This window comes from Galleria mellonella, unplaced genomic scaffold, assembly GCF_026898425.1.
Source record: "Galleria mellonella isolate WM207_F2 unplaced genomic scaffold, CSIRO_AGI_GalMel_v1 utg184, whole genome shotgun sequence".
NCBI lineage: Eukaryota > Metazoa > Arthropoda > Insecta > Lepidoptera > Pyralidae > Galleria > Galleria mellonella.
The window spans coordinates 1672165-1699548 of record NW_026442025.1 but is presented as its reverse complement, the minus strand read 5'-3'; the positions used below and the strand labels follow the sequence as shown (position 1 = coordinate 1699548).

At 34.6% G+C, this 27384-nt stretch overlaps 3 protein-coding genes across 3 annotated transcripts; 2 read left to right on the top strand and 1 right to left on the bottom strand.

The window, feature by feature from the left end:
• The first annotated feature begins 393 nt into the window (after positions 1–393).
• LOC113522131 (carboxypeptidase B-like) lies at positions 394–9540 on the top strand. The gene is made up of 5 exons (XM_052893847.1): positions 394–518; positions 1134–1343; positions 3593–3695; positions 4322–4633; positions 8911–9540. The coding sequence occupies exons 1-5, from the start codon at positions 454–456 to the stop codon at positions 9505–9507; spliced, it is 1287 nt and encodes a 428-aa protein (XP_052749807.1). The 5' UTR covers positions 394–453; the 3' UTR covers positions 9508–9540.
• Positions 9541–11513: 1973 nt separating this feature from the next.
• Positions 11514–17354, top strand: LOC128199967 (carboxypeptidase B-like). Its single transcript, XM_052893846.1, has 5 exons — positions 11514–11670; positions 12387–12596; positions 14647–14749; positions 16077–16388; positions 16686–17354. Exons 1-5 carry the CDS (start codon positions 11606–11608, stop codon positions 17280–17282), a joined length of 1287 nt encoding a protein of 428 aa, XP_052749806.1. The 5' UTR covers positions 11514–11605; the 3' UTR covers positions 17283–17354.
• A 3227-nt stretch (positions 17355–20581) lies between these two features.
• On the bottom strand, positions 20582–25457 carry LOC113514648 (carboxypeptidase B-like). Its single transcript, XM_026898747.3, has 6 exons — positions 25315–25457; positions 24354–24563; positions 23637–23742; positions 23159–23281; positions 22027–22215; positions 20582–21260 (listed from the first exon to the last, which is right to left on the bottom strand). Exons 1-6 carry the CDS (start codon positions 25383–25385, stop codon positions 20658–20660), a joined length of 1302 nt encoding a protein of 433 aa, XP_026754548.2. The 5' UTR covers positions 25386–25457; the 3' UTR covers positions 20582–20657.
• Between the last annotated feature and the right edge of the window lie 1927 nt (positions 25458–27384).

Below are 27384 nucleotides of genomic sequence, written 5' to 3'. Positions count from 1 at the left end.
TATTTTAGAGTGCGTAAGTCTGCATTTAGAGTCTTAAAGCGATTAAGAGGTTGAAATATTTTACTTTTCAATAACTCGTTCCTACTGGATTCGCATCCGGATATTTCAGTTATTGGAGTCGATGGTACTCTCAGATGTATTCTCAGATGGTATTCTCACAACACGAAAGGAATACTATCAATTAGCTAATTTCTCAGTCATTTTTAAAGCTATTATTGGTTGATGCGTTTCTATAGAATGCTTATCGTAAAATGACTTGGAAATCACAATCAAAAATGATTAGGATCAAATTATTTACAAATCACGATATATTTTATAGAAATCAACAATTATCTGATTATGGTACATGTATGCATATCTAATTAATTGATACTTATAAATTTATCAGCATCATGAGAAGATATAAAGACTAACGTTTTAGACTTTTTGTTAAATAGTGGATGTGGTGGAACGATGAAGGTGTTGGCAGTGTTACTTCTCTGTGTGGCGGTGTACGCCAAACATGAACAGTACGCGGGGTTAGTTGCTTTTTAGTATTTATAAACTTGAAACGACTTGGAGTTAAAGCAATCTCTTTGCAAGAATCATTATTACTATTATTTTTCTGTAATCATTCGTTAAAATTTAGATGCCTTTACGGTAGATGACTATTAAACTTGATGGTGATTATATAAAAACAATAGCATTATGATTCATGTAAAGTGACTTTTTAACTTCTTGATATAAACATGAAAGAGTGATTTTCGACAAGTCAGATTTGTAATTTGTGATTTTTTTTGGTTCTAAGTCCTTAGAAAATTTAATGTACGTATTTTTTAAAATGATTTCTTCTATATTTTGGGGGCATCGGCTTGTCTGAAGACTCGAAGTCAAAAGCATAGTTGTAAGGTCCACCGAAGTTCGACAGGAATTACATTTTCTGAAAACTATCTAAATAATTCTATATATGTTTACGAAATTATGTAACTTTGCCTAGAACTGATCTCGTTACAGTTAGAATTTCCATATGATTATTTATCCTTAATTCATTCATATTAGCATAATTTTATTTTTCGATAACTTTATTGTTTGTTTAAATTTGCAAATTATTATTATATTTATAACTTAGAAGTTTACTCTTAAAAAAATTTCAGATGGAAATCCTACTATGTAGGACCAAAATCCCAGGAGCAACTGCGATCTATTGGTCCCTTAGGCCAAGAATTTGAGGTGGACGTTCTAGGATATGCTAATTTAGAACGAGAGGGTGTGGTCCTCGTGAAGCCAGAACACCAAGATGGATTCATCAAAGCGCTGGAGGAAAGAAACATCACTTACAGGATCCACTCTGCTGATGTGAAAGCGTGAGTTGACGTTCTTAAATTTTGGAAATGATGAAAGAAAAATTTTAACATCGTTTAGTGGACTTGTAGATTGTTTTATCAAATTTACAATCGAAAAGAAGCTAAATGTAATAATTTACGGTCTTTTCCCATAAGAGGTTGATATGAGCCTATTATAACTGATAAAGTAGCTTGCCTTAGGGTTTTATTTGTATTTTACTTCTCTTGCACTAATATGTTGTAATTTGATCCGGTATTTCTCTTCGGGTAAATCTTCGAGATAAAATGCTGATATGTTATACTTTTTTACAATCATAAAGTTTTAAATACACAATCGGGACTTAACGCGATGAAAAAGCTTTTACAGGTAAATGGTACGTACATATCTGCTTCGTTATTGCCAACATTTCGATGTGGATTACACCACGTCGTGGTCACGACAGGACATGACGTGGTGCAATCGACGTATGTAGGTGTGTATCATCTATCCAGGTATGTAGATACTATTTATCTATAAAAGCTTTTTCATCGCGTTAAGTCCCGATTGAGTGGTTTAAAAATATGTGTTAACAACGCGAAAGTTTAAAATCATACAGTTATTTATTAACAATTCTATTAGGTCATATTGTGTTACTAAAAATATATGTAAATTTTCAAAAACTTTAAGTGTTTTTTACATTTCATATTCTATATTAAATATTTTTTTAATTACTAAGTTGTAAATATTATCATATATTTTATAAATATTGATTTTTTCCATAATTTCAAAATAAAATAATTGTGAAACAGTCATTACTAATCTTATTTAGTTCATTTATATTATTCATTGACGTTACAATAACGTTAATCAGGAAATACTTAAGATATGTTATGTTATTATAACTTATTTGTAACACAATTAGATAACACTGATTACTAATACTAACACCAACGTCATTAATTAGTAAAGATACTAGCATAGTTATCGATGTCTGCTCATTGTAATAGAAAAAGATGGTATAATAGAAAACTTTCCTTATGTACATAATTCTATTGTTTATTATCTACATCATCATTCGTCAGCATCATTTTAACCATTGTTCACTGTTGGATATAGGCCTCCCCCATAGACCGCCATAAGGAATGGTCCTGAGCTTCCTACATTCTTCCCTATCGATTGTCGGTTCTTCAAGCTACGTGACTAGACCATTGCGACTTCGGTTTGCTTATCCTTCGGGCTATGTTGGTTACTTTGGTTCCTTTGCGAATATTCTCGTTTCGGATTCTAATACGTAAAGAACCTCTTGGAAACCTCCGTGCCATTCGTGTTTCTACTGTGAAGCAGTTGTGTTTGCATGGCTGGGTTATGGTTTGAAGGGTGGGATATGGCGTGAATTTAAAGGGTACAGAGAAATAACACCTGAGTCCTCAGGAATGGCAACGTATGGGGGGTATCATGGGCGAAACAGTATACTCTGTTATGTCCATGGTACTGCTCATGTCTATAGGCGACGGTTACTACTTTCAATCAGGTGGGCCGTCAGCTTATTTGCCATTCTAAGTTGTATAAAAAAAAATTTCAAGCATAGCCCTCGCCATAGCCCACTGAGTAATTTTGCAGCTTTTGCATACGGGCAATTGAGCAGGATTATGTTTCGGTTTAATAAGTCATCACTGGCAAAACGCACTGGTTAAAGACGTTCGTTTTCAAACTTTGAGTTTTTATTATCTATACGGTGTCAAATTTATTTAAAAATTGAAGTTATTTTTACATTATTAAAGTTTAAATTTCCGTTACAATTGAAACAAAGCCTTTAATATGGAAGACTAACGATCGGTATACTGAGATATTTGGTCGGGAATCATTGTAATCAACTTATAATTAAATCATGTTTTACAAAAACTACTTCAATTGTGGCAAAAATAATTATTTTGATTTTTAGGAAACAAATCTGTAAGCATTACTTTTCAGATAAAACAAAAAAAAATCGGTTTAGAACTAACGGAGTTATGAGGTAATAAACAAAAAAAAAGCCGAATTGAAAATTTCCTTCTTCCTTGAACGCGTTAGGTTGGAAAAATACCTCAATAAAGTTAACTACAGTAACTATAGAAATTTAATCACTAGTTCTTAAAAGCAGTATCTCTATTCTTACCAAGTTAAAAATGTCCATAATTAGATTTCAAACACAATTAAAGAGATGTGTAATTCTAAATAACATACAAATTGTTGACAAGAAAAAAGATTTCATAAATAAATAAGTATCTAATCATTTATCTGAATATTTCAGTGCTTTGGATATGGATGATATAGCCATCGAGACAAGAAGGCAAAAGAACATCGCTCGTAATGGTAAAGAGTTGCCATACGACAATTATCAAGATTTGGACGAGGTGAGTATGAAATAAGAATGACTCTTCTCCAACCAGCTTTTTTGTAATGGGTGATAATGGAATGGTAACTTCGCCTGCGCTGTCAGTATACACCGACAAGGCACCAGTAGAAATGATAGGTGAGAATGAATGCAAGTCAGTTGGTCTTCTCCAACCAAAGGTTGCTTGGAAGACATCGCTCTTAGTGATAAGGATGCCCATTGTTTTCTCAGTGTAATATTTTCTTGTAATTATTTGTACTTGTTTGCCAGAGGGAGACTTTGTATAAAAGTCGTTTGCTTGAGTTCCTCTGTCGCATTCGTGTTTCTACCGTAAAGCAGTTGTGGCTGTGTTTCGGTTTGAAGAAAGAGATATGGTAGTGAATTTACAGTGTACAGAGGTATAACACCTGAATCCTCAGGAATGGCAACGCATGGGGGGTATTATGGGCGAAACAGTATACTCTGTTATGTCCATGGTACTGCTCATGTCTATAGGCGACGGTTATTACTCTCAGTCAGGTGGACCGTAAGCTTGTTTGCCATTCTAAGTTGCATAAAAAAAAGGTAACATAGGATAAGTATATTTTATATACATATGTACGCGGGTAAATCCGCGAGAAACTAATAATGTTACATTTGTTCCAGATTTATGCTTATCTCGCTGATGTTGCTAACCGTTACCCCGATAGGGCCACTTTAGTCTCTGGTGGCAATTCCTTCGAAGGCCGCCCCATATATTACTTGAAAATCTCCACCACAAACTTCGAGGATGAAAGCAAGCCAGTCATCTTCATTGATGGTGGTATTCACGCAAGAGAATGGATCGCTCCACCCACAGTTACGTGGGCTATACACAAGCTGCTAGAAGACGTGACAGAAACCGATCTTCTGGAGCGATTCGACTGGATCCTGTTACCTGTAGTTAATCCAGACGGATATAAATACACTTTTACAGACGTGAGTAATATTTATAAAAGAAATACGATGACGACTTAACCCTTTTTCAAAAAAAGAATTCAGTGTAACCTTAAGCGATTGGTCATTAAATAAAATTGACATAAAAATGCTAGATGGCGTTAGAATCGACATTTGTGGTTATTAATAATTATTTCATAATGTTTGTCTTTATTCTCTTGTATGTTACAATTTTGTATTACACGTACTAGTAAGGAACATTGCGAGTGTGTGAGTTATAATGCAATAAAGATGTACCCATTCGAATCACTATTCCCAACCTGTTACGAGATTACGTTGGGTCGATAGCCAATCCCTATAATTACATATCAGCTATCTTTATCTATTTTTTCTGTCTCTATCACTATTTTCTTATAAACTATTAACTATTTTGTACTATTATAATGTTACTATTATAAACTATGTCTATTAAGAAAAATTTAAAAAACATTTCAAACTATTTACAAAGTCTGTGAGAGCGATGATCGGGAACAAAAGAAAAGATCGCGTCTTATCTGTCACTTCACAAATAATGCATAATAATGAAATCCACTCACTAATTTAGAAATTAGTAATTATCTTCAAGTTATCTATAATTACAAAATAATCAACAAAACCACAAGTCGCGATTTCAGCGCCATCTAGTACATATATCGTGTCCAATTTTGCGTAGTGACCAATCTCATTAAAGACTGTTTTATGTATTGAAACAATTCTTTGTTGTTATATTACTTTACATCTGACGATTTACTTAATCAGTGTACAGAGTCCGCAAGTTGGTAAAAACGATTTTCACCTTTTCGTACAATACTTGCAAGTAAGTTGTTGGAGAGAATTAAATTAACTTTTAGACATTTGCGCTGCATGATTTATGAGCGCTAAATTCTTTGCTAAGTTAATTATAGATATTTTCAACGGATGTATTGTTAATTTAATAATAAGATAAACATTGGAATGATTATAACTCCTGGGGTAGTCAGAGACATTTATCAAATTTTACTATGGTATGGTATATGGTATAGGGTATTGTTGTCAAAACCCCCAAAGGCTATGGGAGATGTCTAGTACAGTAGTGGATATTTAATAGCTGATATGATGAAATGATAAGTACAATAATGGCACACATTTGGGGGGAAAGGGATTGTTAGTAATGGAGGCTAAGAACCCCATTGCTAACAATATATCCAGCCAGGTTGACCTGCTCGCGGTTCTCTCTGGAAACTATCTTGGTTAATTCCTTGTGAATTCGTTATGATGGGCTAACTAGCCTGTTTTCATTCTCATCTATCACCCTTCACTGGTGCTCCGCCAGCATATCCCGTTAGCGTAGGCGGGGTTAACGTTCCATTTTCACCCATCAAAAAAAATGCACACATTCAATTTAGATACTATATCTTTCTTTTCATTTAAGAGTTTCTTCTTATCGGTACAATTAATTCATGCATCGTCTTCCAGCCAGTTCTATCCCAGACCATATCTTTGACCTTCCTATACGACATGACACCTAGTGTTTCCTTTATCTGTCCTATAAGGATATTCCTCGGTTTTCCTCTTCCTCTTTTATCCTCTATTTTTCCTTTTACTATATTCTTTAAAAAATCGTCATGTCGTATAAGGTGACGCAGTATTTGGCCTCGTCTATTCTCTATTATTTTTATTAATATTCGTTTCTCATTTACCCTTGTCAAGACTTCCTTGTTCGTTACTTCTGTCCAGCATGCCCTTTTCATTCTCCTTCATGTCCACATTTCTTAACACTTAAAGTTCTTAACATTTTGGGTAGGCATGTTATTTATCTTTATTTGAGATACATATGTCAATAAACATATCACGTTTAGTTAACATGGTTTATATATGTAAAATACATATAAATCGAAACAGGCGCATCCGTCCGTCATTCACATCTTTTACACCTGGGGTCCACTGAAAACCAACGTTGCGGCTTTGTTGTGCCCAGCCGTGACATATGCTGAGACGGGTCCCATACTTTGACCATCGCTCCAAAAATAAAGAGAAGTGTATACTGCATAGACAGAATCACTCCTATTTGTTATATTTACTCTGTTTTTTTTTCTTTCTTTTTTTTTGTATGCTTTTGTATGTGTTTGTATGTATATATGTATATGCATATTTTTTTAAATAATTAGTTATAAGTTTTGTTATTTGTGCTGTGTTTACCATTCATGTATGTTGTGTTCAAGTATTAAATATCTAACTATATATTTATCTATTTATTGTGGAGAATGCATTGCTTGATATTTTTTTAATGCAACAAAGAATGGCAAACAAGCTGACGGCCCACCTGATGGAATAGTGATAACGTTCGCCTATAGACACGAGCAGTTCCATGGACATAACAGAGTATACTGTTTCGCCTATGAAACTCCCATGCGTTGCCATGCCTGAGGACTCAGGTGTTATTCCTCTATACCCAGTAAATTCACTGCCATATGCCCTTCAAACCGAAATACAGGCATGCAAATACAACTGCTTTACGGTTAAAATACGTAAGGGACAGAGATGCCCAAGCAAACGACTTTTGTACAAAGTCTCCCTCTGGTATTTCATATTTTACCGAATATATATATATGAAATACATTTTAAATCCGATAAATACACATGAAGACAATTGCATGAATAATTTAAAAAAGCTTATATTAATAATCTAAAAATAAATGCACAAAAATATATGTAGAAACGGAAGCGAATTAACGGCAGTTGCTTATTTCAAAGGATTCCTCGACTTCTCAGTTTTGTTGTGGAGTTAATTTCAGTTCACATTAACTTCAGTGTTTGCAAATCATTTTTAACGTAATTCTTGGTAATCTGTTTTCGTAAACAAATTGTAAATAATATCTACGATTTCTGTCAACAGTCATGACTGTGGGCACGTGGTGGAATTTTGTGTACATATTGATTATATAAAACACTTGTGCTTGTCCAAAAAAAAAATGTTTTATAATAAATACCTGACCGGTTTAGTCGTTTAGAGCATTTTTAAACCTTTGTTTCCTATAAATACCAATTTCAGGGGGGAAAGGGATTGTCAGTAATCGGGGACTCATTGCTAGCAATATACCCTAACAGGTCGAACTCTACGTGGTCCCCCCTGGAAACCATCGTGGTTAATTCTAATGAAATTATTACGATGGGCTAACTGACCTGCCCTTTCATCCTCATCAATCAACTCTCACTGGTGCCCTGGCGTGTATCGATAGCGCAGGCAGGGTTACCATTTCATTATCATCCATTAAAAAAATACCAATTTCATTTGTAAGTATATCTATAATAAAATAACTTCTATTCTGTGAGATTAGGAAATAAAATCAGAGCATTCCCAGATTAAGGGCAACGAATAAACAACAAAAAAAACAGAACGTAATCAATCTGTACTAATATTATAAATATTATTACCAGAGGGAGACTTTGTACAAAAGTCGATTGCTTGGGTACCTCTGTCTCATTCGTGTTTCAACCGTGAAGCAATTGTGTTTGCATGGCTGTGTTTCGGTTTGAAGGGTGGGATATGGCGTGAATTTACTGGGTACAGAGGAATAATACCTGAGTCCTCAGGAATGGCAACGCAGGTATCATGGGCGAAACAGTATACTCTGTTATGTCCATGGTACTGTTCATGTCTATAGGCGACGGTTACCACTTTCCATCAGGTGGGCCGTCAGCTTGTTTGCCATTCTAAGTTCTATAAAAAAAAAAAAAAATAAGAAAGTCAGTTTGTTTATTTCCACTTAGAGTTTTAAGAGATGACAAACAAAGCATTTACCAGAGGAAGACTGTACAAAATCGATTGCTTGGATACCTCTGTCCCATTCGTGTTTCAACCGTAAAGCAGTTGTTTGTATGGCTGCGTTTCGGTTTGAAGGGTGGGATATGGCGTGAACTTACTGGGTACGGAGGAATAACACCTGAGTCCTCAGGAATGGCAACGCATGGGGGGTATCATGGGCGAAACAGTATACTCTGTTATGTCCATGGTACTGCTCATGTCTATAGGCGACGGTTACCACTTTCCATCAGGTGGGCCGTCAGCTTGTTTGCCATTCTAAATTATATAAAAAAAAAAAAAATATGAGATGAAAAAAAAAAGGACAAATATTACCTTTCATCACGAACTGTGAACATAATTCTATCACACGAATGAAGTCGCGGGTAAAAGCTAGTAAGATTTATTTAAGTCTTTCAATGTTGTTGAATAGGTATTTTACTGATAAACTTTTCTAGTTTTAAAATTTTGTTTTGATTTCTGGTATATTATATTTCAGACTCGCTTTTGGCGTAAGACCCGTTCTACTGACCAAAGCAGTATTAGTACCACCTGTCCAGGAGTCGACGGTAACCGCAACTACGATTTCTTCTGGAACACAGTCGGAACTAGCAATGTTGCTTGTGCTGACAATTACGCTGGCAGCCGACCTTTCTCCGAAGTCGAGACACGGGTAGTCCAAAGCCTTCTGCAAGAGAACCTCCACAGACTAGCTCTGTACCTAACTATGCATAGCTACGGAAGTATGATTCTCTACCCGTGGGGGCATGATGGCAGTTTGTCCAATAACGCCTTCGCACTCCACGTGGTTGGAGTCGCTATGGCCGATGCCATCGCCGCCCATGCCTTACCTAATTTCCCTAGATATGTAGTTGGTAATGCTGTACTCGTAATTGGATATGCAGCATCTGGAGCAGCCGAGGACTACGCTCATTTGATTGGTGTCCCTCTATCTTACACTTATGAGTTGCCTGGTCTCGCCGGGGGTCTTAATGGTTTCCATCTAAACCCAATTTACATTGAGCAGGTGTGCCGTGAAACTTGGGAAGGTATTGTAGTTGGTGCAAGACGAGCTGGCGATTTATTTGTTCCATAATTATATAGTAATAAAATAAAATAATAATAATAAGTAATCTTTTATTAAATTAAACACTTTTCAATTTATTTGATTATACTATAGCAATGTTATGCTTTACATAAAAACCCTTTTCCTTACTCCTTTCGGGTTCTCAATATTTACTAGGAGAAATCTCTTTAAGGGATAAGTACATTTTTGATATAACCTAATATTTATAAGTGGGGGGAAAGGAATTGTTAGCAATGGAGTTTGACAGCCCCATTGCTAACAATATGCCTTATTAGGTCGACCTCCATTTTACAATTCTAGTTTAATTATCACGATTATACTTCATCCTCACCTATCATCCTTCAATTAGCGCGGGTGGGGTTGCCATTCCATTGTCATCCATTAAAGAAAAAACATATCTATAAGTGAATGTACAAAAACATATAAATAAACATAAATAACATTTATTTATTGTTCTTTTGTACTTCTATTTCAATAAAACACCTTATTTGTTCTTTTTTAAGGGGTTCAGTGTGGTCTAGAAAGTCTAATAGGCGTACGTGAAGCTATTTAATAGAATGCAGAAATTGATGTCCACAGATATGAATAGCACCATAGCTAATACAGAATACTCTGTGACGACATCGTATTGTATTACTATTCTTGAGAACTAAAGCGTTATGTATCTGTATCTTGTAATTTAAATACGATGTTATTTGAAATCTTCGAGCAGTTTGCTGAATGGCACGGATTTTAATATCAGATATATATATATATATTGAGCGTCCTTAAACTATAATGTACTTTGGGTTACGTAGTAACTATTAAAAAAATACCTGTATTTTGGCTTAAAATTATAGTAGGCTGATTGTATCGGAATCTTTTAAGATTACTGAGTGAGTGTGTGAGAGAGAGAGAGGGAGAGAGAGGGATGCGATTTGATGGACAGCATTAGTGCTGTCCATTAAAGTTGAATAATGCTTTCTACGTAAGTATGTTCATGCGTAGGTATTATATATTTTGTAGGTTTGTTAATTCCTCGAGACTGTAGCTGTAGATAGTACTCATTATGGTTTGGGGGGAAAGGGATTGTTAGTAATGGGGTCAAATACATTATTCTTCTTCGACCTCCATATCGTGATATTTATTTAATTCGTCACGATGGGCTAATTCATCCTCACCTATCATCCTCACTGGTACCCCGCAAGCGTATACCGATAGCGCAGACGGGGTAACAATACCATTATCACCCATTAAAAAAAAAAGTACTCATTATGGTAGGTCACAGATGGATCCAATTGATAGTCTATAGTAATTCCAAAGGATGTGATATGATGAACACGTGATAGTCGTGTAGTCCCGGCATAGAATAGGCCACTTCTTCCTTTCCCGTGGGTGTCGTAAGAGCCGACTAAGGGAGAGCGAGCGATGGGCAGTAGCGTCCTTCTTAAAATATCTCCAAAGTCTAATTGCGGTTGCCAATCCGTCTGCCAAGCGTGGCAATTACTGGTAAGACCCCCTAATGGGGAGGCTTATGTTCAATAGTGGTTAGTTAAAGGCGGATATGATGATGATGAAGAATTCCATAGGAAAATACTTTATTACTTTACACTTACACAAAGTTTAGACAGAAGTAACTATACTATAAATAGAAATAATAACCAAGCGAGTAGCTGTTAACAAATACGTGGCCTTTAGTTTATACATTTTTTTTTATTAATTTTTTTTATACTACTTAGAATAGACGGCCCACCTGATGGAAAGTGTGTGTTATAGACATAGCAGTACCATATATAACAGAGTACACCGTATGATACCCCCATGTTGTCATTCCTGAGGACTCGGGCGTTATTCCTCTGTACCCAGTAAATTCACGCCATATCCCACCCTTCAAACCGAAACACAGCCATGCAAACACAACTGCTTTACGGTTGAAACACGAATGGAACAGAGGTAATGACTTTTGTACAAAGTCTCCCTCTGGTGAATTCTATTAATTTTACAGTCACAATTATCAGATTATAATACATGCATAATCTAATTAATTGATATTATTTTATCAGTACGAAGCGTTATAAGGCCTATAACGTTGTAGATTTTTTTATTAAATAGTGGATGTGGTGGAACGATGAAGGCGTGGGCGGTGTTGCTTCTCTGCGCGGCGGTGTACGCCAAGCATGAACAGTACGCGGGGTTAGTTGCTTCAGTTTTTATTTTTACAATCCCGTTAGAAATGAAATGTAAAACATTGTTCTTCTTACCATAGATATTTATTTATTAATTTTATATCTATTAAACACTGTAACGCACTCCCGCTTGCCAGATCTGCTCCAAGTAAACTAGCTTTTAAATATATATATATATATATATATATATATATATATATATATAATTTAATATATTATGTGTGTGTTTATATTATATAAAAATTCCAGTTAGAAATTTTATATATTTTATCCTATATATATATATATATATATATATATATATATATATATATATATATATATATATATATATATATACATATGTAGTTCATATTACCTATACTTTAAAATATATCGAAATTGTATCTATTGAAGTTTGTCATATCAGTGTAATTAAATGTATGTATGTAAATGTAAATGTATGGGCTGATTACATAGCTCGAAGAACCGACAACCGATGGGGAAGAAAGGTTCTTGAGTGGCGACCACATACGAGCAAATGCAGTGTAGGACGACCCCCCACTAGATGGATTGACGACATTAAATGCATTGCAGGGAGTCAATGGATGCAGGTGGCTCAGGACCGTTCTTTTTGGTAGTTTATGGGGGAGGCCTATGTCCAGCAGTGATGATGTAAATGGGTTCCTTTTTTTTAAACATGGTAATCTAATATTAGAAGTTTACTTATGCATCAAATTGCAGATGGAAATCTTATTACATAGGACCGAAATCCCAAGAGCAACTGCAGTCTATTGGTTCATTAATCCAGAAATTTGAGTTGGACGTTCTGAGCCACGCAAACATAGAGCGAGAGGGTGTATTTCTTGTGAAGCCAGAATTCCAAAATGGACTCACCAATGCATTGGAAGAGCAAGGCATCGCATACAGGATTCATTCCGCTGATGTGAAAGCGTGAGTTAAAGTTATTAAAATATTAGCATAAATATAGTTTAATAATACAGAAAATATACAATCGAGTCAACATGTATAATAAATGAGTTTATTAAGATAATAGCTACAGAATTTAGATATAGATAGAGCATCGAGTCTCAAAAACGGGTCAACTATTTGTCAGCTAATTGTCATATTAGCTAATTCTTTTTTTATCAACGTTCTATATACTTACGCACATAATGTATCTTGACGTATCTATATTTAATTATTTGATAAATAAAATGAGTTTAAACGCATTAAAAAGACGCAAAAATTATAAAGTAAAATAAATATACTTAGAAGTGATGCAGTTGTGTTTACATGGTTGTGTTTCGGTTTGAAGGGTGGGATATGGCGTGAATGTACTGGGTACAGAGGAATAACACCTGAGTCCTCAGGAATGGCTACGCATGGATGGTATCATGGGCGAAACAGTATAAGTACTCAGTTATGTCCATGCTACTCCTCATGTCTATAGGCGACGGTTACCACTTTCCATCAGGTGGGCCGTCAGCTTGTTTAGCATTCTAAGTAGTATAAAAAAAGTTATAAAGGAAACGCACATATTTGTCATCCAAAATTGTATGAAAAAGTTGACCCGCTGTCTCGAAGCATTTGTATGGAAACATTCTATTTAAATAATCTAATCTATAGACATATATATACAAAATTAAATTAAACTTTATGTTAAAGTATGAATAAATAATGCATGATACAATGTATGGTTACAACTGTCATCAAAAGTGAATGGTTCTCTCTCTTTGTAAACTGCAGTACCTCTACGGGATGTCACATGTCTTATATGCTTACTTATTATATTATAATAACTAATTTGCACCATGTGGCATGCAAATAAATTTAATTAAATAAATAAAGTAAATCACAAATAATTATTTTACAATAATATCACAGAGAAATCTGGTTTAGAATGTGCTATCACTGTATTGTACAATTCTCTTTCTTAAAGTATGAAGGTTGGTACAAACTGTATCTACCAGTCCATAAAGAGATTACAAAAATATATGCATAATTAATGACCAAGTTCAAGTTTAAGCTTTTTGAACCGATTGATTTCAAGAGTGTTTATTAATCAATCATTGTAACTTAAAACGGCGAACAAGCTGATGGCCCACCTGATCGAAAGTGGTCACCGTCGCCTATAGACATGAGTAGTACCATGAACATAACAAAGTATACTGTTTCGCTCATGAAACCCCTCATGCGTTGCCATTCCTGAGGACTCAGGTGTTATTCCTCTGTACTCTGTTCACTGCCGTATTCTAACTCTTCAAACCGAAACACAGCCATGCAAACACAACTGCTTCACGGTAGAAACACGAATGGGACAGAAGTGCTCAAGCAAACGACTTTTGTACAAAGTTTCTCTCTGGTAAACATTGTGTACTTCTGAGATTACATTTGTGGTTTCACAGGGATCAATAATAGGTCTTTTATTAATACTTGCATTTTAATTCATCTCATATTACTAATATTTCACGCGATTAATTTAAGAAAAATTAAAATGAGTAGTATTAATATGAACAATAGAGGTCAAAATAGTAATTTAAAAAAAATTGTCAGTGCAAATATTACTGGCAAAATGCTGGGCCACCTTATACGACATGACGATTTTTTTAAGAGCATAATAGAAGGAAAGATAGAGGGCAAAAGAGGAAGAGGAAGACCGAGGATTAACTACATGGGACAGATAAAGGAAACACTAGGCGTCATGTCGTATAGGGAGATAAAGGATATGGCCTGGGATAGAGCTGGCTGGAGGAAGATGCATGAATTAGTTGCACCGACAAGAGGAAACTCTTAAATGAAAATGAAATGCAAATATTACTACACCAAAGTGAATACGGTTTTCACAGTTGTATTTTTGAAAGCCTAATTTAAAATTTGAAATGTTATATCTTTATATTTTATTTAAAAGTGAGCTGTTTAATTGATTTTCCTCCTCAAACGACGAGTATGAAGTAGTGGCCAAATAGCTTTATAAACTACATTTATTTGTATATATTTTCAGTTCCCTTGATCTAGATGATATAGCCATCGAATCGAGAAGACGTGAAAATCTTGCCCGAAAGGGCAAAGAATCTCCTTATGACAATTATCCAAATTTAGATGTGGTGAGTGAAAATATAATTATCATAGAAATTACACTTACTCATAAGTAAACAAAATGAACTAAACCTTGCTCAACTTGGTCAATTTGATCAGTCGAGAATTTTTTTTTAACTTCAGCTTCAAAAACTGAGAACAATTTATTAGTATTTGTGTAAGGTAAAACATCGCAGTAAAAGTGTTTTATAAGGAAAAGATTTTGTCTGTCGAGGAGGACTAACCTGGCATTGGCTTCGTGAGTTTTTCTGCTGTAGGTGATCGGCAGTTCTTCCTCAACTCCTATATGCACGCACACACAAATTCTTACAGGTTCTTCAGGGCACATACAGTTTAAAACATACAAATTACATTTGTTTTAGAGGAGCAAGTGTCCGCGCACACGCCTCCACTCAGTACTCTTTTTTATTCGTTAAACTAAGGTGGGAGAAAAATAATAATGACGGACTCCAATATTGTAAACAATCTGTGTTTTATTACAAAGAGATTAAGGCTTTATTTTGAACAGTATTTATTAAACAATTTATAGTTCCGTAAATCATAATTATTCTTTATGTATGAACATATTACAGTGATACTCTTGTTATTAAAGTTTATGAACATATTATGATCCAAAAAAGAAATTACCGAAGTGAAGCTAAATCTTGGGAGAATGATAATGGAAAATAATGAGGTTGAATATATAGTTTCTTTACATATTTTATTTTACCAGTATATTTTATTTAGTTATTTTCCAATTGAAGCTAATATACTATACAATTTTATTTTGTATCTGTAAAGATATTTATTTATTCAAAAATAAAAAGGTTGTATTTTTTATATTTGTTGCCTCATAAGTAAACTGACTGGCAAAATTTTTTTTATTTGAAAGATTATAGTTAATTAGTTCCAGTGAAATTTTATCAACATCGGCTTAGTTTTGAAATTAAAATAACTTAATTTGCCACAAATAAAGTGGATTTATTTTGTAGAATACAATATTAAATTATTTTTCATTAATATGTATTTGAACAATTGTAATAAGAATTTTATAAGCGACTATCTGTAGATTAAAATTCCAAGGGATAATGAGATAAACAGGGAATTAATAATTAATAAACGGACCCTCGAACCAGGTACTCAGGTTGTGGAATGACTTCCAAAGGTCTATGAGGTTTCAGAGCTGTTTTCTAGAGACTAAAGTACGGAGCTCTTAAAAAAGGGTGTTATAAGGTTTTTTAACGGGTAGTGACACATTCGTGACACCCCTAGTATTACAGGCAACTTTAGGCCACGATAACTGTCTACCATCAGACAGGGATGTAGTACAAAAAAAAATATTTTTACTCATTCTAGATTAACTCTTACCTCGCTGATGTTGCTAGACAATATCCAGACAGAGCCACTCTAGTTTCTGGAGGTAATACCTTCGAGGGCCGTCCGATCAATTACTTGAAGATCTCTACCACCAATTTCGAGGATGAAAGCAAGCCAGTCATCTTCATTGACGCTGGCATTCACGCAAGAGAATGGATTTCTCCTCCCACAGTGACCTGGGCCATACACAAACTTCTAGAAAATGTGACAGAACCCGACCTTCTGGAGCGGTTCGACTGGATCCTGTTACCTGTAGTTAATCCAGACGGATATGAATTTACTTTTACTACTGTGAGTGATATTGTAGAAAATCCTTTTTAATTTAAATCTATGAGTCATGAAACTTGGAACATCAGTGATAATTTCTGAAATGAAATGGCCTATAATTAAGATTCCTTTCCGCTTTGGGTTTGCTGCAAGAGAACTCTTGCATAATTGAACTCGTCTTTGTTCATTGACTTTTCATTGCCACGTTTCCTTAAATATTTCAAATAATTTCGTCCAAAATTCGACACAAAATATAAATTTTATTTTTGCAAGTTTATAATTTTATAAGCAGTTCTGAACATCTAGATTTTTTTATTTCAGACTCGCTTTTGGCGTAAAACTCGCTCTACTGATCAGAGCCCAATAAGTAACTCGTGTCCTGGAGTCGACGGTAACCGCAACTACGATTTCTTCTGGAACACAGTTGGTACTAGCAATGATCCATGCTCCGATATATTCGCCGGTAGCAGGCCTTTCTCTGAAATTGAGACGAGAGTAGTTCAGGGTATTCTGCAGGAGAACCTCCACAGACTAGCTCTGTACCTAACTATGCATAGCTACGGAAGCTTGATTCTCTACCCGTGGGGTCATGATGGTAGTTTGTCCAATAACGCCTTCGCACTCCACGTGGTTGGAGTCGCTATGGCCGATGCCATCGCTGCCCATGCCTTACCTTTTTTCCCAAGATATGTAGTGGGTAATGCTGTACTCGCGATTGGATATGCAGCATCTGGAGCAGCCGAGGACTACGCTCATTTGATTGGTGTTCCTCTATCTTACACTTATGAGTTGCCTGGACTCGCCGGGGGTCTTAATGGTTTCCATTTGGACCCAATATACATTGAGCAGGTGTGCCGTGAAACTTGGGAAGGTATTGTAGTTGGTGCAAGACGAGCTGGCGATTTGTTTGTTCCATAAATTGAATATACTTGATTTGTAATTTGTGACATATTTTGCAATGTTTTATTAAATACTCAGAAATTATCAGAATATGCCATATTTATTTTCCCTTCTTGATTTCAGTTTCTAGCAAATCTTAATATTTCTTAAACGAGAAATCATCATCGTGTTAGTTGTTAACTATCCACTGTTGAGTATTTGCCATGTTCGACAGGTGGTCTGATAAACAACTTTGATGATGTTTTAAAAGGGACGCTGCTGCTTATCTCTCGATCATCGATCGATCCCTTAGTTACCTCTAACAACAAAGGTAAAGGAAGGGTATTCAAATAAAATTGAATATAATATTGAATATGAATAGGTTACAAATAATGTGGACGAATGGCATGCAAGATTGTATGTGTAGGATAAGATTGATTGTGCAGTCAACACGTGACTCTTCGGATTAGGTATCATCGTGAAACTTGGAAATACATCTATTTACAATATAAGATGAATAGGTGATTGCACTCAGTCATTTTTTCAACTTATAAATCTTATATATAAAATTCTCGTGTCACGGTGTTTGTTACCAAACTCCTTCGAAACGGCTTTACCGATTTTTATGAAATTTTGTGTGCATATTGGGTAGGTCTGAGAATCGGCCAAAATTTATTTTTCATACCCCTCAATGATAAGGGTGACCCTCCCCAAAAAAATTTTTTTTATTTTTTTAACAAATTTTTCCATTTTTATTTTATTATGATTTAGCATTGAAAAATACACACAACTTTAAATTTTCATCGTTTTACGATCAACCCCTGTCCTTTAATCGCGATTTTTATATTTCGCAATAAGTGGTAAAACAACGTTTACGGGGTCAGCTAGTAGATCTTATAAAAATATCACACAATAGTTTCTGTTGTTTGTTGAATTTTTTTCCTTTACTTGTGCTATCTAACAATGCTTCTTGCCAAATTTCATGATTCTAGGTCAACAGGTTTTGATTCCCTTTGTAAATGTCAAAACATACGAATTAAATGGAACATACACGGCTGTATCTTTTCATTGCGTCGATTTAGAAGCTTCATTTATTCACTGCTTTAAGAAATTGCAGACCTAAGTGTATGATATTAATTTCAACTCTACGCGTTCCTAAGAAAAAATGTCTTGACAGACGGACAGACAGACAACGTAGTGATCCTATAAGGGTTCTGTTTTTTCTTTTAGAGGTACGAAAACATAAAAGGAAGAAAAACCCAACAATTTAATATCTTTTTCTCTGAGTTTCATATCGTGATTTGGAATAACCTTGGATTTAGGTTATCTTTCCAATTAAAGTATTATCCAATGCGATTAACCGTGATAATGTAAAACGTGATTAAGTACGTTTCATATTTATAATAATATGGGACGATATGGTGACATTTAGAATTGTAAAATTTGATTTTACCGTAAATCAGCAATAAGTGTTCTCAACAATCTTAATAGACACAAATAGAAACTCGCTGTTCCGAAGTATCGTTTGGAAAAAGTTAATAGGTATTTTATGGGAATGGGTAGATATTAAATATTATAATAAGGTACCAAAGGATATTTTGGATCTACCTTTTAATATATTTAAAACTAATATATTTAAAATAACTATATATTTAAAACTAAAACAACAATCTGTAGTTAACATTGTTGGTAGTACTATTAATCACATTGAAATGTAAACTTATTATAATTATATTATATTTTACTGTTTGTTAACTATTATAAAATAAAATAAAATAAACTGTAATTAAGAAACATAATAAGGTTTCTTAATAGGTTTTGTTTAATAGCATAAAGTCTTTTATGCACTAAATGCTTACTTGAATAACAAACATGCATGTTGGTAGTCGATCATGCATGGGCTGTATGATCATGTTATTTTATCAACAGAACAAATCGAGAATAATAAGAAAGTATTTTATTAACTACCCGCAAACGCAATAAACACATACACCCTTAATTGAGTTTCTTCAAACAGGCAATATAGGATTATGGCTGTTCTATAAATTGTGTAAAATCATTATGAATTTTGATAAAAAAACAATTATTGTAAAAGAATAAATATTTCGAATCAATCAAATTCTGGTAAAGTATTAGGCATAAGCTGATATGCTGATTAAGTTGGTACACTTGGACGTATTAATCTAGAATTTAGTCTGGTCAATGTTAAAATGAATATTTAAATTATAATACTAATAAATGAAATGATAGTTGGCAGAGATTTGTGAAAGAAAGAGACATACTGTGCCAACTGTCCAAATAAAAGAGCAAGACAATAATGACTTTAATATACAGATGAGACAATTTTATTAATAAAGCTAAACTGTAGGTTACAGGCTTAGATTATATAGATAGAACATTAAGTCTCAAAAACGGGTCAACTTTTTATCAGCTAATTGTCAAATTAGTTTTTTTTAACACAGGGGGCAAACGAGCATGCAGCTCACCTGGTGGTAAGTGACTACCGCCGCCCATGATCACCCACAACACTAAAGGCATTGCAGGTGTGCAAAGCCTGTGTGCTGAGCGTTATTGTTGTCCTATATACTTACAATATTATTACGATTACGGTTAAAATTAACTGTAATCAGATATTTTAATATTGGGCAGTCAAACTGTTCCCGGATATCTTTAATAATCGCTACCATTATTACCTGCTACTATTTATTTAATTCCATGTTTGTGTTGTAACTTCTTGATAGAATTTCATTTCATTTTTCTTAGACTATATAGGTAGAGCGTCAAGACTCAAAAATGGGTCAACCATTTGTCAAATTAGCTGACTCGTTTTTATAAGTATTCTATGTGCGTAAGTATGTATCTTGACGTTTCTATATTTAAATAATTAATAAATAAAACGAGTTTTATGCATTAAAAAGGTGTAAAAATCATAGAACCAAATAAATATAATATAAGTACTAAAGGAAATACATTTAACTATTTATCACACAAAATTGTATGAAAAAGTTGATCCGAAGTTGTACGAAGTTTTCACGAAGCATTTATATGGAAATAGTCCATCTATATATCTGAGGTTACTGGTAACCAATACGATAAAGTAATTTTTATGAAAGAATAATTAAAAATCAACATCTTAGCTCTTAAACTGAGGAAATCCTATTAATGTTTAGAAGTTTTCGAAGAAAGGTATAGAGATAATGCCGGAACTAGCATTAATAACTTGATCAGTTGCAAAATTACATTTCTAGGAAAAATATATAATATAAAGTATAATGAAACGAAGTACTTTTTAGAAATATGTCAAAGGATATAAGGAAATAAAAAAGAAACAATATAAATTTGTTAATTCATTTAAAATTTTATTTCACTCAATATAATATATAACCAGTATAATATAAAATCAGTTATAATACATCAATGACGGTGTCTTCTTTTATCAAGATCTCTCACATACCTAGCTCCTACTTTTAGACCCTCCCATGTTTCGAAGCCAGCTTGTTCAATAAATTCAGGATCAACAAGAAAACCATTCAAACCACTGCTACCTCTGTAAGATGGTAGCTCATAAGTATATGATAGTGGTATTCCTATACCTAGAGCATAATCACTGGCAATTCCTGATGCGGCGTACAGTACATAGTAAACATTACCAACAGTATAATCTTTATTTGAATCCCATTTAACATTGTCGATCGCATGAGCCATAGTAACTCCAACATAATTAATAACAAGGGCATTTGGGGGCAATGCACCTAGTCCATAACCGTACAAGATCAAGCTACCATGACTGTGGATGTCAAAGAAGATTTCAATTCGAGAACCGTACTCTGCTAAAATGTTCTGGACAACTGATGTTTCTGATTCGGAAAATGGTCCCAAACCATGAAAGGTCTCAGAACAAACGTTAACACTAGATGCTTCCCCCCAGAAGATACCGAAGTTGCGATTGAGATCCACACCCAAACAGCTGTCTCCATCCGTGTAATTAGTAGCACGGTTCTTCCTCCAAAATCGATTCTGTTTTTCAAATATAAATAATAACATTTTTAGTTCCAAAATCACATATTTATTACTATTACTTTGTAAGATTAAAACTTTAAGACATCAAAACAACTTATAACATTTCACTGCTGGGGGCTTTTCTCCACCAGATGATCAATTTGCCTATCATATTATATTGGATAGGAAGCATAGTATGGGGTTTAATTTCGAGTATTCTGTAGGAATACAGGCCACATAACTATTTTATCTATAGTTTTAATATTATTATTTACTAAATTCGAAACTGAAAAATCTTTTTATTGTTTTCTTTTGGCTTCCCTTCATGGCTCTAGACTTCTAAGTTCCATCTTATAATATATTTTCAATTTCCACTCGTGGTTTCCTTTGTCTCCTTTTTTGTATTAATGTAGTGTGCAGGTCCCCTAGGCAGTTTTAATGACATCTTGGTAATCAAAAGGAGTGGTGAGATATTATAATAGTTACTCCGTCACGACATGGATAGTTTTAATTCTAACTTAACAAAATTTTCATATAATTTCACCTATTATTTAACAAATAGGAAGCTCTTAGAATATTAGACCCTATACTAATCACTTATTTATATTCTCTAATCATTTAAAATTTTCAGCATTTCCTTTTTATCTTTTAAAATAATTCACACTTTTTACAATTACAAAGTAATTTAGTTTTTTATAGTGAAAAGTATTGGGGCTGGCCTACTTCCAGCAGTGAATAAATACAGGCTGAAATGGTAATAATAAAATTAGTTCATCAAACTTACTTCGGTGTGGGTGAATTCATATCCATCAGGGTTAAGAATAGGTAAAATAATCCAGTCAATATCCTCTAGAAGATCCTGTTCTGTTACATCGATGACGAGTCTTTCAATTGCGTATAAGGTTGCGGGGAGAGTGATCCACTCGCGAGCATGAATAAGTGATTCCAAGTATACGATGGGCTTGCTTCTATCCTAGAAATATATTAGAGCGGTAATGGAACATTCTGAAAATATTTTCACTAGTATTGCTTTTAGAAGTAATACGAATAAGAGAATTGATTGCTTTGTAATATTGTAAATATATTTTATCGCTGCTTTCGTCAATTCTTAAAAATTCGTGAGAATTCTTACCATCTACTGTGAGAGTACTAATGTTTTAAGTATTTAAATTTTTTTTTATAATTTCCTATAATATTTATAGAAGAGTTTTAATTATCGTTATAAAAGAAGATATTTAATATTTACATACATTTTGGATTATGGATTAGACAATTTGGACCAAATTTGTTGCCAATGTCAGAATTAATTGCCCTCTCAGATTTTGATCTATGACCACTAAGATTTTTTTTTAATTGATAATTATTTTATTTAAGGAAATATTACAATTGAATATAATCCTGAGAACTTTAAAAACCAGAGGGACACTTTGTACAAAAGTCGATTGCTTGGCTACCTCTGTCCCATTCGTTTCAACCGTTAAGCAGTTGTGTTTGCATGGCTGTGTTTCAGTTTGAAGGGTGGGATATGGCCTGAATTTACTGGGTACAGAAGAATAACATCCGAGTCCTCAGGAATGGCAACGCATGGGGGTATCATGGGCGTAACAGTATACTCTGTTATGTCCATGGTACTGGTCATGTCTATAGGCGACGATTACCATTTTCCGTCAGGTGGGCCGTTAGCTTGTTTGCCATTTTAAGTTGTATAAAAAAAAAATTTAAAGGACATTTTTAAGTCAAGGTAATTTTGGTGATGTGGTAAAGAAACTTAGATTAATACAAAGAAAATCATGAAGAATCATCAGGATTGGAGCTAGTTATACAGTAAACAATCGTATAACCTAAAACGTCAATATCACATGCATGACTATTTCCTCTTATTATAAATATTGCATGTATGCAATTATTACATGTACCTCGAAGTTAGTTGTAGAAATCTTCAAGTATTTAATGTCCCTGCCTTCGAAACTTCTTCCACCTGATACCACGGTGACTGTTTCAGGGTACTGACTAGCCAAGTCCACCAGATATTGATCAACCTGGAAATTAGTTATTAATAATGACGAAAGGAATTTGTTTATTTTGACGCATTGAAGTTTCATTGGTATCATTTGATGCAAACTGCTGTGACGTGTCCTTTCTCGTATAACCAGACCATTTTGGTTTTGAATATACCGAAAGGAATCTAATGTTTTACCTTTAATTTTTGTAGCAAGAATTACACTAATATTTAGGCAAAGGAAAAACAGATAAACAAACTACGGCTGATAAACAAAGGAAAGGAAGGAATAGAAAAGCAAAATAATGTGACCTCAAATTTAGATAGATCGACTGAAAAAAAAGTAAAAAAAAAAATATGTATATAAAGCTCGTATACATAATACTTTTACGTACCACACTGTAATTGTGAATGGTGTCAAAAGAGAGACCAATTCTGGAACTGAACCCGTTCCTATTTTTCGATGCAGCCGCAAGCAATTCATCTTCAAGTAGCAGTTGTCTATAACAGATAAAAAGATATATCCTTTTAAAGCCGTTTCCAAAAGGAAGAATTAATATAGCTATTTGAAGTAGCGCAGAATTGGAAATTTTGGAAAGAGATGGGAGAGAATTTTGCCCAGTAGTAGGATACCATGGGTTGACAAGAGAACAATAGAATAGGGGCAAACGAGTATGCTCCTCACCAGATGGCAAGTGATTATCGCTACCTATAAGCAACTGCAACCGCAGTTAGCCTTTGGTGATGTTATAAGAGACACGCTGCTGCCGATTCCTCGACCATTAAGTTCCTTTAGTCGCTTCTTACGACACCCACAGGAAAGGAAGGGGTGGCCCATTCTATCCCGTAACCATACAGCAAAGAAATATTCATATGTATGTTTTTACTATATAAAAAAAGTAGTTTCTAATACTGATCTTGGAAATTTGTACTCAAATTACTTGGAATACTGAAAAAAATGATGCGCATTCTTTTGATGTTAAAAAAATGAGTCAAAATTCAATCAAAGTGATTTTTAGCAGAGTAAATTTTTACGTGTTTTTTACATTCCATGATCTATACAATCTAAGCTTTAAAGATTAATAATTACTGAAACTACATTATATACTTACTCTCTAATATTGTCTGTTTCAATTTTGTATTCTATTCCAATAGCTGAGAGTTCGTTTTGAAACTCCTTCCTCTGGTCTTTTGGGACGAGGATTTGTCCAGTATTACCGGGTACAAGATGAGTCCAGACATCGACAGGAATCTGATTCTCCAACTGCTTGATTAGTTTCGCTTGCTCTTCATTGGTTATTGTAACTTCATACAGGGCATAGCTGGAATGTATGTGTATTTATTATACCTGCGACTTTCTCCATGCGGCCGAGGTATTTTAATTGACAGGGATTAAAAGCAGTATAAATCCTTCTATACTAAGCTACATCATCATCATACCAGCCTTTAACTGTTCACTGCTGATCAAAAGCCTCCCCTCAAGGAGTTTTGCCAGTAGTCGCTACGCTTAGCAGATGGAATGGCAACCGCAGTTAGGCTTTGGAGATATTTTAAGAAGGATTTTGCTGCTTATCCTTTGACCATTAAGTTTCCTTAGTCGCCTCTTACGACATCTATGGGAAAGGAAGGGGTGGCCTATTCTGTGCCCGGACTACATGGCTACTAATACTATATGTGTGCTAAATTTTATAGGAATTGTTTGAGCAGTTAAGATGCCAAGAAATAACCAACTCACTCACGGAGATATACTGCAAAATATATTCTTAGTTGAGTTAATATTTATTCAAAAGTCTTTTTATCTCGGGTCTGAGAACGTATACCGATGATGCAGACGATGTTGCAAATAAAAGCTGGTTAATATAATAAATACAAACGTTTATAACGATGGATAAATGAATAGATAGATGTTTATTACATTTTCATGTAAAAACAACTGAACGGATTTTAATAAAAGTTTATATACAGGTTATAACTTTGGATATTTTATATACTTACATGCGGGCAAAGCTGCAGGATACAGCTTGTGAATAAACAAATATACTCTTTTTGTTATTCGTTTAAAAGTATTCTTACCCTTCATATTGCTCGTGCCTGGCGATCACCACAGAAAAAAACAGGCAAGTCGAAAATATTGTCTTCAACATTGCAGACCGATGTCCTTGACCACTTTTCAAAAATAAACTGTATATAGAACAAAACAAACGGTTTTATTGTAATCTATTTTATCTATATAAGTAGACAGAGTTCAACCCAGTTTTTATTAATCGATCCGGTTAATCCTAATCTATTAATTTTGTTGCGATAACGTTTAATCTTAGCAGCAGTTTAGTGCTGCCAGGTGCCACTTGACAGGTGTTAAGCGAAATACTACAAGAACCTCGGGGGAAAGGGATTGTTAGTAATGTGGTCTAATGAACCCATTGCCAGCAATACACCCTATCAGGTCGACCTCCACGCGGTTCCCCCTGGAAATCATTGTGATGAATTCCTAGTGACTTCATCACGATGAGCTAACTGACCAGAGAGAGACTTTGTACAAAAAATTCGATTGCTTGGATACCTCTGTCTCATTCGTGTTTCTACCGTGAAGCAGTTTTGTTTGTATGGCTGTGTTTCGGTTTGAAGGGTGGGATATGGCGTGAATTTACAGGGTACAGAGGAATAACACTTAAGTTCTCAGGAATGTCAACGCCTGGGGGGTATCATGAGCGAAACAGTACACTCTGTTATGTCCATGGTACTGTTCATGTCTATAGGCGACGGTTACCACTTTCCATCAGGTGGGCCGTCAGCTTGTTTGCCATTCTAAGTTGTATAAAAGTTTGTTTGTTGTAACTTCATAAGCTGTCTAGAAGTTGTCTACTTCATTATATTAGATTTCCTACTTCCGAATTTCATACGTACGAAGTAGCGGGCACAAATCTGGTATACAGTGTCTTAGCAATTGTTAGGGTTTCCTTCTGTATTGGTTGGTCCATTTTGAAGCTGCTGTTGTCTTCGCGGAGCAAAAACTGATTGTGACGTAACAAAATTAAATTGTAAACATACAATTATATGCTCGTGTGGTCCCGGCATAGAATAGGCCACCCCTTCCTTTCCCGTGGGTGTCGTAAAGCCGATTGAGGAAGGTCGAGGGATGGGCAGAAGTTTCCCTTTCAAAACATCTGTAAAACCTAACTGCGGTTGCCAATCCACCTGCTAAGTGTGGCAACTACTGGTAAACCCGCCCAAGGCTTACGTTCAGCGGTGGACAGTTAAAGGCTTGATATGATGATGATGATGATGATGATTTGATGATGATAATGCATTCTAAATTCAAATATTGTATATCTAAACATTTTTTAATCTATTCACAAATCAATTTCACTTTTTACTACTGAATATACGCTCGTGTTAACAGTAATTTACTTGAAATACTCGTAAACTAATAAAATAAACCTAAAACGACCATTCCATTTTCCATAATCGGGATTAAAGTTAGCTATATAAAAGGTAAAATCATTTAGACTTGAAGCACGTAGCCACTTTTCAGTCCCATTCCGACGTGCCTAACTACCAAATAAACATAGTATAAAAGTGAGATAATAAAATACAAGTATAAACGTGACCTTTTACTGATATAAATGTATATATTTATTATATTCTTACGCCTTTGGAATTGGCAAAATTATAACTGATTATCGATTTGGCTTCTATTACAGCCTTTGACTGTCATCTCCTGAATATAAGCCTCCCTGTGTTTTTTTTTAATGGATGATACTGGATTTGTAACCCCGTCTGCGCTATCGGTATACGCTGACGGAGTACCAGGGAACCATGATAGGTGTGGATGAAAAGGCAGGTCAGTTAGCCCATCGTGACGAATACACTTGGAATTCAGTACGATGGTTTTCAGCCTCCCTATGTTCAGCAATGTAACGTTAAAGGCTGCAATAGAAACTAAAACAAAATTTAGTTATTATTTAGCCTATTCCGAAAGGTACCCAAGCCATCGACTTTTGTACAAAGTCTCCCTCTAGTAAAACATATACCAGATGTTAGATCTTCAGAAACATAAGCAATTACTTTTTGTTTTATTAATTTTTTTTTGCTTTAAACAGACATTTGACATTATAAGGGCCATGTGACAAAGCTTTTTGGCAT

Bases quoted from the DNA above. Each gene is read 5' to 3' on its own strand.
- LOC113522131 (XM_052893847.1), top strand. From the start codon at position 454: ATGAAGGTGTTGGCAGTGTTACTTCTCTGTGTGGCGGTGTACGCCAAA. The intron at 3,696-4,321 runs GTGAGTATGAAA...CATTTGTTCCAG, and splicing joins ATTATCAAGATTTGGACGAG to ATTTATGCTTATCTCGCTGA. The intron at 4,634-8,910 runs GTGAGTAATATT...ATTATATTTCAG, and splicing joins ATAAATACACTTTTACAGAC to ACTCGCTTTTGGCGTAAGAC.
- LOC113514648 (XM_026898747.3), bottom strand. From the start codon at position 25,385: ATGTTGAAGACAATATTTTCGACTTGCCTGTTTTTTTCTGTGGTGATC. The intron at 24,564-25,314 runs GTAAGAATACTT...CATACATTCCAG, and splicing joins AGGCACGAGCAATATGAAGG to CTATGCCCTGTATGAAGTTA. The intron at 21,261-22,026 runs GTAAGTTTGATG...TTTGAAAAACAG, and splicing joins ATGAATTCACCCACACCGAA to AATCGATTTTGGAGGAAGAA.
- LOC128199967 (XM_052893846.1), top strand. From the start codon at position 11,606: ATGAAGGCGTGGGCGGTGTTGCTTCTCTGCGCGGCGGTGTACGCCAAG. The intron at 12,597-14,646 runs GTGAGTTAAAGT...ATATATTTTCAG, and splicing joins CATTCCGCTGATGTGAAAGC to TTCCCTTGATCTAGATGATA. The intron at 14,750-16,076 runs GTGAGTGAAAAT...TACTCATTCTAG, and splicing joins ATTATCCAAATTTAGATGTG to ATTAACTCTTACCTCGCTGA.